This window comes from Sander lucioperca, chromosome 6, assembly GCF_008315115.2.
Source record: "Sander lucioperca isolate FBNREF2018 chromosome 6, SLUC_FBN_1.2, whole genome shotgun sequence".
NCBI classification, from domain to species: Eukaryota; Metazoa; Chordata; class Actinopteri; order Perciformes; family Percidae; genus Sander; species Sander lucioperca.
Window position 1 is genome coordinate 8,837,292 of NC_050178.1, and position 20,146 is coordinate 8,857,437.

The following is a 20,146-nucleotide window of genomic DNA, read 5'->3' on the forward strand; positions in this document are numbered from 1 at the left end:
TCTTTTTTTATAAGCAGACTATTTAGAACCAGTAATTATTATTAGTAGCCTAATACTAAATAATCTTTGATTATAAACCGGCCGAACGCGAGTACTTTTTCCCAGGATGGATGGTGACGGCATGTCCCGCCCTACTCTGCATTTGATTGGCTGCCCCTGAGTCCCTGACATTCTTACCTTAACCACTTGCCTAAACCTAACCAGACTGGTTAGTTATGGAGAATCTGTGACCTAACCAACCCAACTAATGAAGGCAACGAGTACTAGCTACAGAGGGAGAGTTTAGAGTTAGAGTCAACGACAACATTTTCTTGGTCAATGCCATGAATGTGATCAATTTGGGTGGTCATTGTTAATAAAACTCACTAGAAGAAGGTGTCATAGTAAAAGACTAGTTCCAGAAGGGGGCAGCAATACAACATTACGGATACCGGCTGCCATAAAACTCCAAAGAAGAAGAAAACAACGTTTGTGCTTCCTCCCGCAAAACCCCGCCTCCACGTTTCCATGCATTGGCGCGCTTCACCTCAGGCTCTGGCTTTCTGCTCCTCCCCGGGTGGCTGTGGTGGTGGACTGACTCTGTAGCGGGCTCCGGGTAGAAACACAGCAGGCATGAGTGCGGCGGGTAGTGCTCGGTCCGGTTCGGCCGCTGGCCCGGTACAGCAGGGACTAAAAGAGGCTCTGATCGAAACGCTGACGGCCATCCTGTCCCCGGTTCAAGAAGTGCGCGCCGCCGCGGAGGAGCAGATCAAAGTGCTGGAAGTGACAGAGGGTGAGTGGTAGCCAGTTTCTGAACGCTAGTTTGAGGGAGTTAACAGGGGCTAGCTATCTGGTGTTCTCACTGATTAACGGCGTGGGCCTTTTCAAGCACCATGCGGACAGCTGTTTGCTGCTTCTACCAGTGCTAACTTTGGTTGTATTTTGCTAGGCTGAGAAGTAGCTAACAGTCGAAACGTTAGCCGGGAACTGTCTTGGCCCCCGGGAGGCCATATTTTCAGAAGTTAGTGATGATGACCAAGTTAGCCTGAAAGCTCGTGAAAAAAAACGTGCTATCCTTTCCCAAGCATCTAGGTGGTTGCCTTTCCGTGCTCAAACTGACGCGATCGGACAAATCACAGCTAACCATGTCAAAAGTGCTAATCGTTAACGTTAGCTCGTAAGTTAGTTACAATAAGCACATGGGGGACTGTGAGGACCCCGGCCTCAACAGCACAGCAACAGGGTGGACACTGGTTTATTCTTCTGCTCCAGTAAAAACATTCAGTGAAGTTACCTTCTCTTGCCCGTTAACATATGTGTTGGAAACTAGCTAGTTAAAATATTGTCATATTGTAATATAACGTTAATTATAACACACAGTTCCTGCTCTCGAACGCACTGAAGTCTGATAACGTCACCTGGAAACGGGGGAATGACAGCAACAGATCCACAGCCGTTAGCCACCTGAATCAACTGTTTAGTTAACCGTTTGTACATCTTAAGGGCGACAGCATTCATTAACAACCGACTTCCAGATGTCCCAGAAGTAATGTTACTCCCAAACTGAATCTTATTAATTAATTCCATGATTGCTATGGTAACCCACGAATGCCCGACGATGACAGATTTTCCCGCGAAGATGTCTCCCAGGGGTTTCTCACGCGGATCTGGCCAGTACCCCGCATCATCAGCACCATTAGGAAGCACATTAAAGAGAGGGGGAGATACAAAGGACTAATGTCCCAGAGTCCATGCATGCATACATCTAGTCCATACTACTGAATATAAGATATTCCTACATAAACATAAAAAGTACCTGATCTGAACATGTGCATTACTGCAGTAACTGCCCAAAATGAGCTTTCTTGTTCAAGTTGTGTGTGGATTGAGTTAAAATGAATGTTTCCACCTGTATTCATCCATCTGTTGAATGATTGACGTATGAAAACTTAAATGTAAAATTATACCAGCATGGGTCTCAGGTTTATAATTAGTTAAAATCAATGTAAAAGTGTTAGGACCGAAGGTGTCAGAAAGTCCTGAAAAGATCATGAGGCTAGAATAGTGTGATCTCTTATCACACTCTAAGAAATTTAACCAGTTAAGTATCCTCTGGTAGGCAAATAAACAGTTGAACAAACCCTTTTCCTATTCTATTAGTATTTAGTAGCAACACAATTGGTCTATTTCAGTTGTAATTGCCAATAAAATGGTTGTTAAAGGTCTCAATTCACTTTTTACTAGAATTTACAAGCACCTTGTACATGAACTGGTGATTGGTTGTTGTATTTTTATTTTGATAAAGATCTCAATTGGGGCAGATGGATACAGTACCTAGTAGCTGTCGCTTATACTCACTAGACATTACATTGTCTGTCCTGCAATCCTCGTGTCACTGGTGAAAGGCTAATAGTGCACACTGACTGTCGGCTGTACTGCTGTGTCGCAGCAAGGCCAACCCTTTCCGCTGGCCCCTCTCTAAGGCAGACGCTCTGTAGGATTGTCAGCACTAACATTGTCTTCTGGCGCCTGATGTCACTCTTAGTAAAACCCAGTGAGAGCGTGCTGGATCAGAGCTGAGGTTGATGCTGATCCTGAACTCTATTTATCGCTCACACTCTGCATGCCTGTCAGCCCAGGTTCAAACTATTGTGCTCTGTTACCTTTATATAGCTCATGGGTTGTTGCAATGTTGTTATCTTTGGAACCAGTTAATATCAACGTTGTCATTTATTGTAGTTAACAGGCAACAACATACCTAGACATATGTCATATTTAATTCCAGCTAACAGGACAGGAATATACAGTTTAATGTCAAAGTGAAAACAAATTATTGAAAAAAAACTTAAACAATGAACATCTACCACAACAAAAGAACATGTATAAACACAAAATGTATTCAAGTTAGTATTGAGTCGAGGCATCTTTGGCAGTGATTATAGCCTTGAGTCTATTTAAATTTATGAATTAATTAATTCATTTTGCCCTTTTTGATATGTTCATGTATTAGAGTTTGGTGTCCATCTGGCAGAACTCACAGTTGATCCTCAGGGAGCGCTTGCAATCCGTCAGGTGAGTGTAAAAAGTAGACATTTGCAAGGGAGCAAAGGATGTCCACCCCACACATATGCATGTCAAATAAAGGTCCCAGTTATTGATTATGATCTGCATGTGTGTTGTCCTAATTGTATCCCTATCCTTGTATACATGTACAACCTGTATCACTAATGTGCATCTTAACAAATATCTATAATATAATATCTGTCTTGTTTGTGTTTGCAGTTAGCATCAGTCATCCTGAAGCAGTATGTGGAAACTCACTGGTGCTCCCAGTCAGAGAAATTCAGGCCTCCGGAAACTACAGATCAGGTAAACCACACTTCACCTTAAAAACACTTCTTTTGTCGGCTTCTGCCACAAGTTTTTTTTTCGAAAGTACTCTTGCACACAATTTTTATTTGACCTCAGAGGGCTTTTTGAGCCAAATGTTGTCAAACTCCTGTCATCCCCTTCCAGGCTAAAGCCGCCATCAGGGAGCTGCTGCCAAGCGGTCTGCGGGAGGCGATCAGCAAAGTCCGCTCCAGTGTTGCGTACGCCGTGTCGGCCATCGCCCACTGGGACTGGCCCGAGGCCTGGCCACAGCTGTTCACTCTGCTGATGGAGATGCTGGTCAGTGGAGACGTCAATGCTGTGCACGGGGCAATGAGGGTCCTCACAGGTATGTACATGTATACACATAAAAACACTAAAGCTGTACATGTTTTTTTTGTTTGTTTGTTTGTTTTTAGAATGCAGTGCTCATAGTAAGAGCATTCAGGAAGAAAAAAAACTTTTCCAAGGGGAGAGGCAGTGTTAATATTTAACATTAATAATGCTTATAGCACTATCATCAGTGCCAAAAGACGAGCTTTTAAAAAGTTAGGAAATATGCAAGTTGCATCCATCCAAACACCACAACTGTCATGTTGTCTACCATCAAATTGCTTTTGCCTGTCCTATTTTGTCTCGGTTCACTTTTAGCATCTTTTTATTTCTGATTTCAAAAGAAGTAAACACTTGAGTCAGAAATCCTCCCCCTGAAAAATAATAACTCTAGTAACATGTGTTTTAAATGTCTTTTGGTTAATGTAACAACCTGTTGTCTGTTATGTCCAGAGTTTACTCGGGAGGTGACTGATACACAGATGCCGCTGGTGGCTCCGGTCATCTTACCTGAAATGTACAAGATCTTCACCATGGCCGAGGTATTGTTACAACTCTATCACTACTGGTCAACAAGAGGGTTACTATATATTTTGGCATAATACAGTGTTTTACTGAAAAAAAACACAGTAAAACAGTTGAATTTTCTTCAGGAATTTTTAGCTTTTTTTTTTTCTCTGGACGCACGCATTTTGTCAACTGGGAACTGTACTGTTTTGTGTTACTGATAATATCTTTAATTGTTCTGCAGTGTGTTTGTCTGATAAGTTTCAGCTTCCTTTTTAATGTTCCTTGACTGGCACAGGTGTATAGTATTCGTACCCGATCTAGATCAGTGGAGATATTCACCACCTGTGCCAACCTCATCTGTGCTATTGAAGAGCTTGAGAAGGTGAGACAACAAGACAATATTATGATTTTAACCTAGATATTATATGCATAATTCCATAATCAATTTAGTTTGAATTAATGATATAAAAGAACATTCTTACTCTTCAATAAAAGTCTTTTGCCATGGAAAAAGTTTGAACTTATTGAGTTGCAGTTGACAATTTACTTTAAATGAGATCATTTTCTAAAAACTGATAGACTGGAGATTTATTTAAAACAGTGTTGTGAAATTGTCCTCATGTTGTGTCACATTTATATTTTGTATTTTCTACAGAAAGGAAGTGACATGCATGAGTTGCTTGTCAATTGTGTGTGTGTGTGTGTGTGTGTGTGTGTGGTTGCTTGTCAATACCGTGTCTTTAATGTCACTGTACTGTGTGTGTGTAGGGAGCAGCCAAAGCGTTGATCTTCCCCGTGGTGCAGCAGTTCACAGAAGCGTTTGTGCTGGCTCTGCAGATGCCTGACGGACCCTCGTCTGATAGCGGTCTTAAGATGGAAGTCCTCAAGGTGAGAGACTCTACAGACCAAAGACTCATTAAGTTAGTCGCTAAGCGTGTGCCTAAAATATACATTTTTGTTTAATAAGTTATCCAATTTGCAGTTAGAGTCACAAATTACGGTGTTTGTCGCATTGTATTTGAAAATGAGGTTTTAAATCTGTCTTTCTTTCCCTCTCTCCCAGGCAGTAACAGCGTTGGTGAAGAACTTCCCCAAACCCATGGTGTCCTCTATGCAGCAGATATTACCCATTGTCTGGAATACACTGACTGAAAGTGCAGCTTTATATCCTTTTACAATACCAAAACTGCGTATTAGCTAATAATTTCTTGCTGGGATAACCACTGCTGGCTGTGTTGTAAAATAATCATTTAGACCAGTGAGTGAAAACAGCTTCCATTTGGGGTGGAAAACAAATATGATTGATAACTACAGGTTTTAGTTCCTTTTTGGGCATTTGTGAGATTGGAGTTTGTGGCCTTTTGATTGCAGAACATCCTCTCTAAGGCCACGTCCGCATGTACCAAAACAATCCCCCCCCGTCTTCCCTGGCATCGTTTCAAGAATGTTTGTGTCCAAACGGATCCATTTGTAAATGACTCAACGCGCTACTTCATATTCCAGGCCTATAGGTGCTGCTGTTTCTGCTACAGAAATTCACCAAGAACGGAGAAGAAGAGGCAGAGCATGCGCATAAAGCTTGTGCACTGTATACAAACAGACAGTAGAAGAAGAAGAAACCAAACAGCCCTAGTAACCCTAACAGGCTCAATATCTTCTCCAGCAGGAACACAAGCATGTAGTCCGCCATTGTTGTTGTTGTTGTTGTTATGAGATGTCTGCGCGGGATAAGAGGTCGAGGGGTGCGGCGATGACATCATCGATACGCAAGTATGCGGCTTCGGCATCCAAACGAAGACGCAAGGGCGGCGTTTTCGAATTTTTTTTTTCACCCTGGGACCAGGTTTCAAAAAAGCGCGTCTTCCGGCAGTGCGTTTACAGGATTCGTTTGAACGATCGGCCAAAACGATGCAAAACGTGTGCGTTTACACCAAAAAGCGTTTCCGTGTGGATGGCCCCTGAACCACAAGTCCACCTCATTAGCTGCTCGTTCTCTGGCATGGACGTGTCCCGCTTACTCGGCAAGATCTAAACACTTTCATGTTGAGAAAAAATATCGCACTTTACAAAAACTGTAAATGCTATCATCTGATATTTTCCAATTGAATCACACTGATTGAACCAAATTCAAACATTACATTTCAAGCAATAAGAGCAAGTGCATTCCTTAACCACATGTTCACTTATGTGAGAACAGAAGTCAACTACACGGAGGAAGTGGATGACCCTGTTGACTCGGATGGTGAGCAGAATGCTTTCACTGCTAACATGTAACATGTCTTTGGAAGTTTGCAGCATTTCCATACTATGAATTTATCACTTTTTTAAGCACCTTTTTAATTTTCTGATATGACTGACTCATTTTCGCAGGTGAGGTTTTGGGCTTTGAGAATCTGGTGTTTAGCATCTTTGAGTTTGTCCACACGCTACTGGAGAACAACAAGTTCAAGAGCACAGTGAAGAAAGCCCTGCCCGAACTCATCTATTATGTCATCCTGTACATGCAGATCACTGAGGACCAGGTGAGGAATGACTAACACATGAGGGTGAAATGGCTGTTTGCATAGATGGAAGTATTAGTGTAAAGGTTTAATATTTATGGCGATTCTCTGGTGTTTGCCCTCGTTTCTTTAGATTAAAGTGTGGACGGCGAACCCCCAGCAGTTTGTAGAGGATGAGGATGATGACACCTTCTCTTACTCTGTCAGGATCTCTGCTCAGGACCTGCTGCTGGTGAGATAAAAACCTACAATTTACAACAAATCTGTGTGAAAAATGTGATGGACAGAATGCAACATTTCAAAGCCCAAATTAAACTAACCACTTTGGTACATCTTGTGCTTTCTTGATCTTTGTATAAATTTATAGCTGAGTGAGTTTCCTTAAAATCACCTTTTTAGAATAAAAAGTATCTGAGGGTGCGTTTGGTCTCTATCTGTCAATCACTATTTATCTACAGTCTGGTCTAAAAATGCTTACTGTTTCTACACATAGTCCTGGAGAAATACGCCTTCTTGCTCTCCTTTTTCCTTGTACAAAAACAGCCTCAGCAAACACACAAGGCATCTGTTGCACCATGTTGACCTAATCCTTGAAAACAACTGCAAATGGTTGTTTACGTTATGCACAGTGATTTATGTGGCATTGAATCATAGGAACACTGAGCAGTGTGGTCACGTATGTAAAACAGGGGTCATAAATGTAGAGCATTGGACAGGTTTGCAGTGGTTTCATAGCAACTCTTTGGCTCATCAGCTCACTTCTGGACTCCGGTCCACCCTGAGAGTGTGTATAATGATGGTAACCTTTGACTTTTGCTTGCAGGCTGTTGCTGCAGAGTTTCAGAATGAGAGTGCAGCAGCGCTAGCAGCGGCAGCGACAAGACATCTCCAGGAGGCAGAGCAGGCCAAAAACAGTGGCAATGAGCACTGGTGAGGAGAGACTCTACACTAACACTTCTCTGACTCATTATCTGACTACATCTCAGTGTCTGGTCTATAAAGCTATAGTGCGCAACTATTTTATATTGATGAACGTCCGTCAAGCCAATGCCAAATGAGTTGCTACAAAGCTAATTAAGACTATCAGCTCCACAAAGCTCTCTCTGTATTTCTCAGTATGGCTGTGTTTAGAAAATATTGTAGTCTGGCGACTTTCCACGTAGAAGCTGGAATGATGCGTTTTAGGTCACCGCCGAGAAAGGACAACAGCAGCACTCGGCTTTGGAGACAAAGAGGACATACATACATAAACTACAAGATAATTACCTCTTCTGAAGAGTCCATCATGTTTTTAATCATCCGTGTTAGCGACTGCGTGGAGGAGGGGTGGGGGTGCGATCACAGAAGGCTTGCGTCATGTTGCTGCTCCAACAGTGTTGTTGTTGTTGTTGCTGTTACTTAGAATTCCTCATGGGGGAGACAGAAACTACGCCGTAAAGCTTTAAGACTGTCGAATTTGAGCCCCATTCCTACTGTAATTTCACATCTGCAGGCCTGTGCTTTTAAGTCAGAAAAGTATTTTTTTATATATATATATATATATATATACACATACATACAGGTGGAAGATCCATGAAGCCTGCATGTTGGCCCTCGGCTCTGTCAAAACCATCATCACAGAGAACGTGAAGAACGGTCGTATCCAGTTTGACATGCATGGTTTCCTGGCTAGTGTCATCCTCGCTGACCTCAACTTGGCAGGTGAGTCCTAGACTGACCCTCAGGAGTGATCAACCACACGGCATGACTTTCTGAAGTGTATGGTGATTGTTTTCCATCCTCTGTAAGTGCCTCAATTCCTCAAAAGGAAGGAACACAAAAACAGAGATTTAATTATTGAATGAAAATGACACAATATTAAATAGTCTCTGACTTGTCTTCTCTCTGGTTGTTCTTCATTGTCGTCTCTTGTTTTTGTTTTCTCTTGAGCAGCAGCGTCTCCGTTCCTCCTCGGCCGGGCTCTGTGGGCGGCCAGTCGCTTCACAGCAGCCATGTCTCCTGAGCTCATCCAGCAGTTCCTCCAGGCCACGGTCAGCGGCCTCCACGACAGCCAGCCACCCTCCGTTCGCATCTCCGCGGTCAGGGCCATCTGGGGGTGAGCAAGCAGTGTTTTTAACTGTGCTGACACCCAAACACAGACTTCTTGTGTTTTTGTGATCTAACACAGCGAGCATGAAAAACTATCTGAACGTCAGAAACCACAGTAGCAGTTAGTCTGTGACAGCATCAAGACACCTGGATCTTTTCAGGGTTCATGCTGAAAGTATAAAAAAACAATATTACTTCATAAGCTTTCTGGCAGACTTAGCTGACAATAAGGCTGAACACATTCTGAACCAACTATTAAGCATCTTGAAAAACATTTTTAAATTGGACAGACTGATCATGATTGCATTCATGGCTGTACGGTAAATATGAAGCTATAGCCAGTTAGCTTAGCAGAAAGACTGGAAACAGATGGAAAAAGCTAGCCTGGCTCTGTCCAAAGGTAACAAAATCTGCCAGCGCCTCTAAAGGTCACTGGTTAACATTTTATATCTTCTTTGTATGTCTTAACCTGACACATTGACTTTCTGGAGTCTTCTTGTCACCATGAGGTTGCCAGGCAACAAGAAGTTGCTGTGCCCGGCTAAGAAAACGTTCAGAGAAACAACAACTTGTTGCTTTTACACTTTTGATTTTGCACGTGTTAAACAAGATGTAACATGTTAATTACTGAGCTTTAGAGATGCTGGTAGATGGATTTTCTGACCTTTGGACTGAGTCAGCTTGTTTTTTCACGACTTTATGCTAAATAAGCTGCTGGCTGTAGCTTTATATTTACCATTAGGGCTGGGTGATATGATGATGATATATATCTTCAGAACCATATCAAAATGTCTATTGTTGTAATGTTTCTATATCGTTTCTATTGCAATGTAGAAAAAAACGGCAGCCAAACTGCGTTAATGGCAATTCTGATGCATGGTACTGTATGTTTTATTTCAAAAAGAGAAAACCCTCCGTATTTTTTATTTGTCAAGTATTGAATTCAGACAGGAGTAAACAAAAATAGGCTTTACCATTTGGTTATGTCATATAGACTATTTATTTATTTATTATGTAACCAGAAAACATGCTACATCGTGGACAACACTGCATTTTAGGAGTTGAAAGGTTTACTAATAGGGCTGCATAATATATCGCTTTTTCTATCATCATGATATCAACTGGCGAAATATACACATCGCGAAAGGCTGCGACGTATCCTGAAACTGACACTCAAAGATTTTTTTTGTGTTAGTTAAAAGAGAACATCAGTAGAAAACTGCACTTTAAAACTGTCATTCTTTTTTAGTGCTGCCTTTTTTATTTTCAATTCAGTGTTCAGTAAAGGAATGTTGGAACTGATTTCCTTTGTTTTAAATTCAACAAGCAATTTGTTGTATTTTAGCAGAATACTGAAAGCAGCAGAACTGACTACACTTTAATGTCTGTTTAGATATCTCAAGGAATATCGTTATCGCAATATTCAACAACATCACATATTTTCCTCATATCGTGCAGCCCTAGTTACTAACTGATCAACAAGATGTTGGGTGGATACTGTCTGGTCATCGATGCCTACTATTCATGTCGTTCTCCAGGTATTGTGATCAGCTGAAGCTGTCGGAGAGCACACACGTCCTTCAGCCCTTCCTCCCCAGCATCCTCGAGGGACTGGTCCAACTTGCCGCCCAGTTCAGCTCAGAGGTGCTCACCCTCGTCATGGAGACTCTGTGCATCGTCTGCACTGTCGACCCGGCCTTCACCACCAGCGCCGAGAACAAGATCTGCCCCCTCACCATTGCTATTTTCCTTAAATATAACAATGGTATTGCTATAGCTCCTCTAACCACTTCCTCTATCAGACTTCTACTACTTTCACACAATACTCTAAATGTCATCTTTTTTTTTTTTCTTTAAATTTATCCTTTTGTCTTTTCAAGGTTATATCGAGGACACATTATATGGGATTTAAAATTTCCCAGCTTGTCTCTAATATTTTGACATGGATTATCTGGAATCCCTTTTTGTTAGCAAAATGTAGCACTTTTTTTTTTTTTTTTTTATTTTCCAGAGAAGATGTGACTGAGAGAGACGCATGGATGTGATTTGTCTCTTATCTGTTCTTTTTGCCCTATCACCTCTTTTCTCCTCAGACCCTGTGGTGGCGTCGCTGGCTCAGGACATCTTCAAGGAACTGGCACAGATCGAAGGCTGCCAGGGCCCCATGCAGATGCGTCTCATTCCCACGCTGGTCAGCATCATGCAGGCTCCCTCCGACAAGATCCCCACTGGACTCTGCGCTGTAAGTAGATACTGGCACCATGATATTGTCATCGTATTATATTATCATCTGAAACTTCACTTTGTCTAGATATGGCACCTTTTGAAAATGACCAAACTCAAATAATCAGTTCTGCTTTGCAATGTAATCATCAGTTTTTTTCCTACTCAGATTCGTAACAGAATTTGACTCTTTTGCTCCCCCCTCTGTCTGCACCACAGACATCCATCGACATCCTCACCACAGTTGTCCGAAACTCCAAACCTCCTCTCTCAGAGATGCTGGTGTGCCAGGCGTTCCCTGTGGTGGCACAGTGCACCTTACGCACCGATGACAACACGATAATGCAGGTGAACCCAACAAAGACACAAGCACATGAATGCACCAGGAGAACAATGATGTTTTCCAGCAAATGTCATGAGCTCCTTTTCAGTAAAAATACCAAAATCTGTTAAACTTGGTGTCTTCCTGTGACTTGCTTTGGGTAGAAAATATAAAGAATACATATTACATATTATTGGTGCGGATTAAAAACTATAGTAGGTGGCAACACCGCTCTCCTCATCAGGGTTTCCGCGGGGTCTTAAAAAGTCTAACATTTCATAATCAAAATTTGCAATAATCAATACTGAAGTATTGTGTTCTAGGTCTTACATACATTTAAACTAGTCTTAATGTTCCTACGTCCATGTAACGCTTCCTCCAATGCTCATTGAAATTTCCCCGCAGCGCGTTAGAATGTTTTTTTTTTTTTTATTTTGTTCCGTGGTGTTGTAAGTCTTTCTTTCGCTATTCAAAATATAATTCGCTGTATTATGACTACAAACGAGACCAACATGCAATTTATATTGCAGCCAATCAGCTTTTCCGGTTGTTATTGCGAGATTCTCTCGGATTGTACCACAGACATAAACAGATTTTATTCTTCAGCTATGGGGAATTGCAAGTTTAGCAATACTTGGCTTGAAAAAAACGTTTCAGACAATGTTTCAGGACTCTGACATCTGACTTTTTTTGTTTGATGTTGTGATATAGGTCTTAAATTTCATTCATAATGGTCTTAAAAAGGTCTTAAAAACTGACTTGGTAAAACCTGCAGAAACCCTGTCTCATTCTCCTTTTACATCTGCTCTTTCACCATTTTCCTCCCCTCTCCAGAACGGAGGTGAGTGTCTGCGGGCGTACGTCTCCGTCGCCCTCGAGCAGATTGCTCAGTGGAGGGACGAGCAGGGCCACAGCGGCCTCTGGTACGTCATGCAGGTGGTCAACCAGCTACTGGACCCCCGGACCTCCGAGTTCACAGCCGCCTTCGTCGGCAGGTTGGTGTCCACTCTGATCTCTCGGGCAGGAACCCAGCTGGGGGAACAGCTGGACCAGATCCTCCGAGCGATTCTGAGCAAGATGCAGCAAGCTGAGACTCTGAGTGTCATGCAGGTAGGGGCACAAGGTTGATGTGTGTAGGCATGGGCCGGTTACCCGTTTCAAGGTATACCGCGGTTTGAAAAAGTTAAGGTTTCAAAACCACTAACATTTTCCGTCATACCGTTCCTAAGTTATGAGCTGTTTTTTTATGAATGGTCAAGTAGAGAAACTGCAGTTTAGAAATCCTTCTCCCTGCCAGTGTGCAAAAAGTTTAAAAATAAAACACATGGGGCCCTATCTTGCACCTGGCACAGCGCAAAGCCCAACGCAAGTGTCTTTGCTAGTTTAAGACCGACGCAGTTGTTAATTTCCCGTCCAGCGCCCGTGTCGTTTAAATAGCAAATGCACCTGCGCCCATCTTTGCGCCCATGGGCGTGCTGGTCTTACAGGGAGGTGTGTTCAGGTGCATTCTTGGCGTATTGCTATCTTGAGGCAGCGGGAAGTGATCACGCCATTGACCAACAAAAACCTGGTCTAAAGTCAGTAGCGCAGCATTTCATTGTTATTTTAACAGCAAATTAGTAAAATGCGCCTAGACTCATGCACAGCGTATGTATCTATCGATCGATCGGTGCAAATCCGCCATCTTAATAGCAATGCGCTAAGGTACAAACGCTGGCTTTTAAAGGGAATGGGAGATGACACTCTGATTGGTTTATTGCATGTTACGCCCAAAACACACCTATGAATTAATGAAGACACTAACTACAACCCTTTTGAACCATGCACCTGGCGCACGGACCCTTTTTTTCTGCCGTCAAACTAGCAAAAGTGGATTTGGACACGCCCTAAATGCACCTGCGCTTCACGGCGTGCACTTAGATTGTTAAAATAGGGCCCATTGTGTTCAATGGAAAAAATACGTTGTTTTTTACCCAGACATTAAAAAAAAAAAAAACATTTTAAAGCTGTAATTGCAATACTGTGAAGCCATGATATTTTTGCTGAAGGTTATCATACCGTCAGAATCTCATACCGGCCCATGCCTAGATGTGTGGCTGTTACTTCACCAACAGGCTGAATCATCGAAACCTGTTCCTGATGTGTTTGATAACCTGGTCATTGTTCTCTCCTGTAGTCTCTGATCATGGTGTTTGGTCACCTGGTTCACTCCCAGCTGGAGCCTCTGTTGGAGTTCCTGTGCAGTCTGCCCGGCCCGACGGGGAAACCTGCCCTGGAGTTCGTCATGACAGAGTGGATGAGCAGGCAGCACCTCTTCTACGGACAGTATGAGGGTAAAGTCAGGTCAGACAACATTTCCATTCATCATTTATATTTACAAGTAATTGTTTTTACAACATTTTAAAATGCAAACCCATAAATAAATTGAACCTCCAGCCAATGGTTGTTTATAAGCTGCTTGCTAATGCCATCAGTCCGTCATCTTTCCAAAACTGACAATCAGTTAATCACACCCACTTGACGCTGTGATTGGCCAGCTGTGTGTTAGCAGTGTTTGAACTTATCTCTCTCTCTGGTTCTCCTTTTCTCAATCTTAACACCATTTTTTCTCTCACTTTTGTTGTGTACAGATGAGTGTAACACTATCAATGCGTTCCAAGAGAGACTGTTTGCAAATGTGTGAGGTTATCCCCAAATTAAAACAACTATCACGGCTAGTTTTCCCCATGGTTGAACAAGTGTGTACAAACTACTTCTCATAAGCTTAACTCAGCCCTTAAACTGAAACTGCTGGCACTGTGGCTCTGCTATTGGATGATACTGGCTAGGCCTGGTTTGGGTACTTGGCGTCAGTGATATTGTGATTTTTACAGTTGTTTTGTTAGGTTTAATCTTAGACAGGCAATAATTGGCAGTTTCTGCTTCCAGTACAACTCTGCTCTCGCGTTTTGCCAGAACTGAAACGGATCAGATTGGAATATGTCATAAAAAGGCTCTTTTTTTTTTTTCTTTTTCTTTTTAAAGCTGCAGGAGGCAGAATGCAAAAATGACAGAATTTGAGGTAGAGTGAGACCTCTTTCTGCCACTTTCTCGCTCTCCCCCTTTCTGTCCATCAAACCAGCAGGGCATATGTACCGGCTTCATACAGTAACGTATTATCCCAGCTCCAGTGGCGCGACAAAGTGACAGAAAAAATGGTGTTAAGATTGAGAAAAGGAGAACCAGAGAGAGAGATAAGTTCAAACACTGCTAACACACAGCTGGCCAATCACAGCGTCAAGTGGGTGTGATTAACTGATTGTCAGTTTTCCTTCTCTGAGTCCTAATAGCAGACTAATGCTGCCTTCCGAACAAGGAGACACTGGAGGATGTGTGACAGGAAATGTAAACACGGCAAACAAGCAAATGTTCGTGCTAGGCTAAAGGCTAACCCCAGCAAACCAGCTCTCTCTGTTTTCACAGCAAATGTCTGCTCCCCGGACAATAAATTGGGCTACGTCTTAACACAATTTCGTTCCTCTGTGTACTAGAGTACTGGCTGCACTGTTTATAGGTGGATGACACTAAAGTCTCTAAAATCTAATATTTTAGGCTTAAGTTAGCTGCAGCCCTGAGCCTTCGGCTACGGTAGGCTGAACTTTCACTGAAGGAACATGCACACGCATCAGCATTGGTAGAACAGCCAATAGGAACGCTCTCTCTAGATTTTCTAAAGCCTGAAAACGGAGCCAAGGAGGAGGTGCAGAAGTCTAGTTTTCTTAGACCACTTGAATAGCAATATGCTGAAAGATTATTATGGAATGTTTGCCGAACGACACCAAAAATAAACTGCCTCCCCAGCTTAAACTATTTCTTTCTTTTCTCCACTGTTGCCACATATTTTAAACTTTTGTCATCTTTGTTTTTTTTTCCCTGCAGCACGGTGGCTCTCTGTAAGCTGCTGCAGCACGGTCTCAACACTGACGACAAACGTCTTCAGGACATCGTGGTGAAGGGAGAAGAGATCTACAGCCCTGAAGACGGCATCCGTACACGCTCCAAATCAGCAAAGAGTAAATGACCCGCAGATAGTTGAATCTGTACATCACATTATGTCCACACAGTGATATTAGGAGATGTAACGTACGTGCTGTTAACATTGAGCTCTGTGTCTTCGTGCTCTTCCCTTTTGTATTTCTCCTCCACAGACCCAGAGCGCTGGACCAACATTCCTTTGCTAGTGAAGATCTTTAAATTGATAATAAATGAGCTGTCGACTGTAGTGGAGGCAAATGCCAGCAGGGGGAACGCAGGAGACTGGAGTCAAGGTGAATACAAATACTACTAATGCTTTGATTCAACCCATGGCTTTTTGAGGGACATGAACACAAGGAGAGGATTGAACCTTTCTGCAGACGGACCTCTGTGTCTATTTTTTGTAGTAAATTATTGGCGGAAAATGATGTCATCAATAAGTCAACATAAATGTAAACTTCTGATCTGGAAGCCTTTTTATTTATTTTTTATGTATCGCCAAGGGCTCAGTTCTCATGGTCAACAGCATCAACTGGTTTGTGCTGGTTTCAATAATACTTGTAGCACAATAAACTTTTCAGAACCATTGTTGGGTCATGTAATATATCCACATCAGAAGTGCAGGTGCTGAACTTTGGCGACTTACTGGATTTAACCCATGCTGATCATTTATGAGCAACGTTTTATTTTTTAAGATTCTTTATTGGGCATTTTTAGGCCTTTATTTGGATAGGACAGCTTAGACTTGAAAGGGGAGAGAGAAGGGGAATGACCTGCAGCAAAGGGCCGCAAGTCAGAGTCGAACCTGCAGCCGCTGCGTCCAGGAGTAAACCTCTCTCTCTCTCTCTATATATATATATATATATATATATATATATATATATATATATATATATATATATATATATGTATATGTATGTATGTATGTATATGTATGTATGTATATGTATGTATGTATGTATATATATATATATATATATATATATATATATATATATATATATATATATATATATATATATATATATATATATATATATATATATATATATATATGTGTATATATATGTATATATATATGTATATATATATGGGCACCCGCTCTACCAGGTGAGCTAACCAGAGGCCCATGAGCAAAGTGTTTTGGGGGACTCAATCAATGTAATGTTTCCTCTCAGGTCAACTTTTACTACAAAATAGTTGCGACAGTGATTTTGTTGTCGTATTTGGCAGGTGAAGCCCTGGACTTGCTGAAAGATTGCAGTTGTTGTATTTGTTGCCTGTAAACAATGTCTGCTGAATAGGACAGCAGACATCTTCAATCATCAGCTGTTGTTTGTCTCAGATTCCAGCGGTATGTGGGAGGGGGAGGATGAGGGGGAGGATGAAGAGGAGGAGGATGAAGGCCTTGCAGGGCAGCTGCTTTCTGATCTCATCGCCTCCAACAAATACGGTACTAGTATCGCCCCAGTGCTTCAGCTATTCCTGTATTTTGTCTTCAGTTCCACTTCTTGCTCATACTGTTACCGTAGAACTTTGTTTCCAGGCACTAAGTTTCCGTATCCTGGTGTGTTCCTGTTTTACAGATGATGATTATTACGAGGACGATGAGGAGGATGATCCAGATGCTTTGAAAGACCCCATATATCAGATTGATTTGCAGGTATACTAACTCTAAACTTTTAGTTCCACATATTTCAAATACTTCCATTTGTCAGGTAGCAGCAGGGACTAATGAGTCAGGACAGTCCTTCAGCTGGTCGCAGTTTAAGCACTTTGTGGAAGATTTGTGCTAATAGGGGTGGATGTTATGGTGAAAATCATATATGTTTAATTTTGTGTTGTGATGTCAAAATATATCGTGATATAGTCAATTTTCTGGAAAAAAAAACCAATTCAGAAACTGTTTATGGATATGGATGGAAGAAGCTACATGAAAATGTCTGTTTAATCCTGCTAATAACTAGCAGGTACTTCACTACTTCCAGTATTGCCATTAGGAGTCCTGCTCACTGTACTCGCAGCATTGCCTAATACACAGAGAGATATTAAAGTGCTAGTCGAGACGGTGTAAACCTCATGGCAAAATCTCTGATGGTGGACAAATATACAAGTATATATTGTCTCTTGGTTTATATTGTCATGTTGGCCGACCCTATGTGCGAGGTGTTAAATAGCAGATAACACCATGCTGGTCAGTGAATTTAATATATGCCCAAGTGTGCAGAATATAAAACCTTATAGCCTATCATGTGCATACGAATGCATGTCAATGTAATTGTCTGCAAATGCAGTGAATTGTAGGGGATGTGAAGTCATCGTAAACCCCTCCCCTACAGCACTTATGTTGTTGTGAAACCTTTGCTGCTTTTGCTACTGCTGCCGTTATAATTGACCTGCACTGTATCACCTGTCCTTTCCCAGGCTTACCTGACAGACTTCCTGACGCAGTTCGCCCAGCAGCCATGTTACAGCATGTTCTCAGGCCACCTCAACACAGCCGAGAGACAAACCCTGCAGTCTATAGGCCTCTAGCCCCGCCGTCTGCTGCTCCAACACATCTTCTTCCATCTAAGCTCTCTCCTAATGCCCCATCACTTATGCGCTCATGATGAATTGACGACATGGCAAAGAAAAAGGAGAAATGGGATGATGGCCCTGGCGGAGGAAGGAGCCGGGTCAAAAGAGATGGACATGCACTTGCCCACAATGCCCCTGTTTCTACGTACTCGTGATGGGATGAAGGACTTTGCAGATGTTAAAGCGATGAGGATGAAGAGGTGAGAGACTGCCCAGGTCTGTTCCTGAAGAAGGTCAGAGGACTCACCATTTAAGAGTAATTTCAGACTGGACGAAAGGAATTGAATAAAAAGGTTGAGGCTTCACAGTGAGACAGGCAAAACATTAAATATGAACGGACTATTTTGCCATGTCCTATTTGTAACTTAGCCCGTTATTTTTGTGTTTCTGTATAAACAGAGTAAAAATGCAACATGGAAAACCCTTCCAAGAGACTTTACATTGATTGAAGGAAAGTCAAACAAAAACAAACATCGGGATCTTTGGGGAAGGGAGAGAAACTTTGACAGCCTTTTTATTCCAGAAAAACGTTGACTGTTTCTGACAGGAAATGAAAAGCTCTTCGACCAGCTGCCATGTCTAGGGCTTTGTTGGGTATTTTGGAAATTCATACGGTTGCCATGGTGATTCACAGCCTGTTCATTTCCTTGTACACCCATTGAAATTTGGGATGGAGAAATTTCTAAATAAAAGTCCCGAAAGGACAACATTTCCAGATTCCTCTCTTGTCTCCCTGAGCTGTAAATAATAATACATGCAGGTTCTTATAATACCGTTTTTAATGAAATCCGTTTTAAAACTGAAAAATACATGTTCTTTCCACTCAGAGGATACAATCACTTGTTACGCTCTCCCAGACTGGCATCTTACTGTGCTGCATACATTTTTTTCCCCCCTATTTAGGGAAAATGAAAACTGAGCGTTCAAAGTATATTTAGCCTTTTATAAGCAATATATAAACATTTAATACAATGTTTATAAGACCCTTAAATGTGGTTGTAAGCAAATAAAAAAAGGACAGTGTACAGTATTTGTTAGCAATTCTAACTTCTGTTTTATATCATTACAACTGTTTTACTTTATTGTCATTCATTAGCCATTTATACAGCAGCCTCTACTTATGGATGCACACAGGAGTTAGAGTTGTTGACGAATACATTAAAGGTGCTGTAGGTAGGATTGTGAAGATCCAGGACAACTTCTCAGTCCCTCCCCCCCTTTCTGTTAAAGCCCAAAATGGTCTCCTAAGCCCCTCCCCCTACAAGGGAGAATGAATGTGTGTGCATGAGCAGTGATTGACACGCAGTTAGACAACCCCCCTGGCCCTGATTGGTGCATCTGAACAGGGAGCTGTGGATTTTTGCAAATCATACTAGGTGGTGCCAGAGGAGCCTGATTTTATTTTTATTTTTATTTATTTTTTTAAATCACCTACTTCATGTAGTTCTACTCGAACATAGGGTCAGTTTCAGCAAATATGACAGTTAGTTTTATAAGGCTTACCTACTGCACCTTTAATGAACACTTATATCTGCGTACAACTACATTATGTGTTATAAATCATTTAATAAATATTTATATACTGCATAGAGTTAAGTGTTTATGTTCTGGTGTGACTTATCCGTGGGACAGATGTTAACATGTGCATGATGAAAGCATTATTGTTAAAAGTTGAATGATAAAGCTGTGGTGAAAATAACAATCCATAAGAATATAATAAATTGTTGATACTTCTGTTATGCAATATAACTGTATTTACTGATAAAACATGGACATAATGCTACATTTTGTCAGGCTGGAAATGTTATAAATATTAAAGACATAAATTTCCTCAATTAAAAATCACGTATCCAGTTTAAGGGTGTGGAAGAGTGGAATATCCTGTATGTTTTAGGAGAATATTGGTAAGAAGAATGTGGCCAAAACACTAAAGAACTACATTATACACTGAATAATGCATCTTTGGCACATACACCCACACTAAATTGTAAGAGTTTGTACTCAAGGTGGAGCCTCAGTGTTTGACTTTTGTCTTGAAAGTCAAAAATGAATAGAACATGGATTTTACAGACCCTGAACACACCCAAGCGTTTTCCTCATTCTGACTCATTAGCTCTCACTTCAGGTTGAAGTTGGAGGTGCTGTGCCTCCAATGACTAATGGCGGCTGAATTAGCTGCATCAACTTTACTGTGCATATTGGCTCACTGTCACACTGGCATGACTTA

The 20,146-nt window shown here is 41.6% G+C and overlaps 1 protein-coding gene across 1 annotated transcript; it reads left to right on the plus strand.

Moving 5' to 3' along the window:
* The first annotated feature begins 466 nt into the window (after window positions 1-466).
* On the plus strand, window positions 467-18,634 carry ipo9 (importin 9). Its single transcript, XM_031301776.2, has 24 exons — window positions 467-772; window positions 2,990-3,051; window positions 3,262-3,348; window positions 3,496-3,697; window positions 4,135-4,223; window positions 4,487-4,573; window positions 4,960-5,079; window positions 5,255-5,355; window positions 6,375-6,433; window positions 6,562-6,713; window positions 6,826-6,924; window positions 7,516-7,622; window positions 8,254-8,393; window positions 8,625-8,787; window positions 10,319-10,545; window positions 10,874-11,022; window positions 11,223-11,351; window positions 12,160-12,435; window positions 13,502-13,668; window positions 15,244-15,377; window positions 15,513-15,632; window positions 16,685-16,792; window positions 16,926-17,002; window positions 17,764-18,634. The coding sequence occupies exons 1-24, from the start codon at window positions 613-615 to the stop codon at window positions 17,872-17,874; spliced, it is 3,126 nt and encodes a 1,041-aa protein (XP_031157636.1). The 5' UTR covers window positions 467-612; the 3' UTR covers window positions 17,875-18,634.
* The last annotated feature ends 1,512 nt before the right edge of the window (window positions 18,635-20,146 follow it).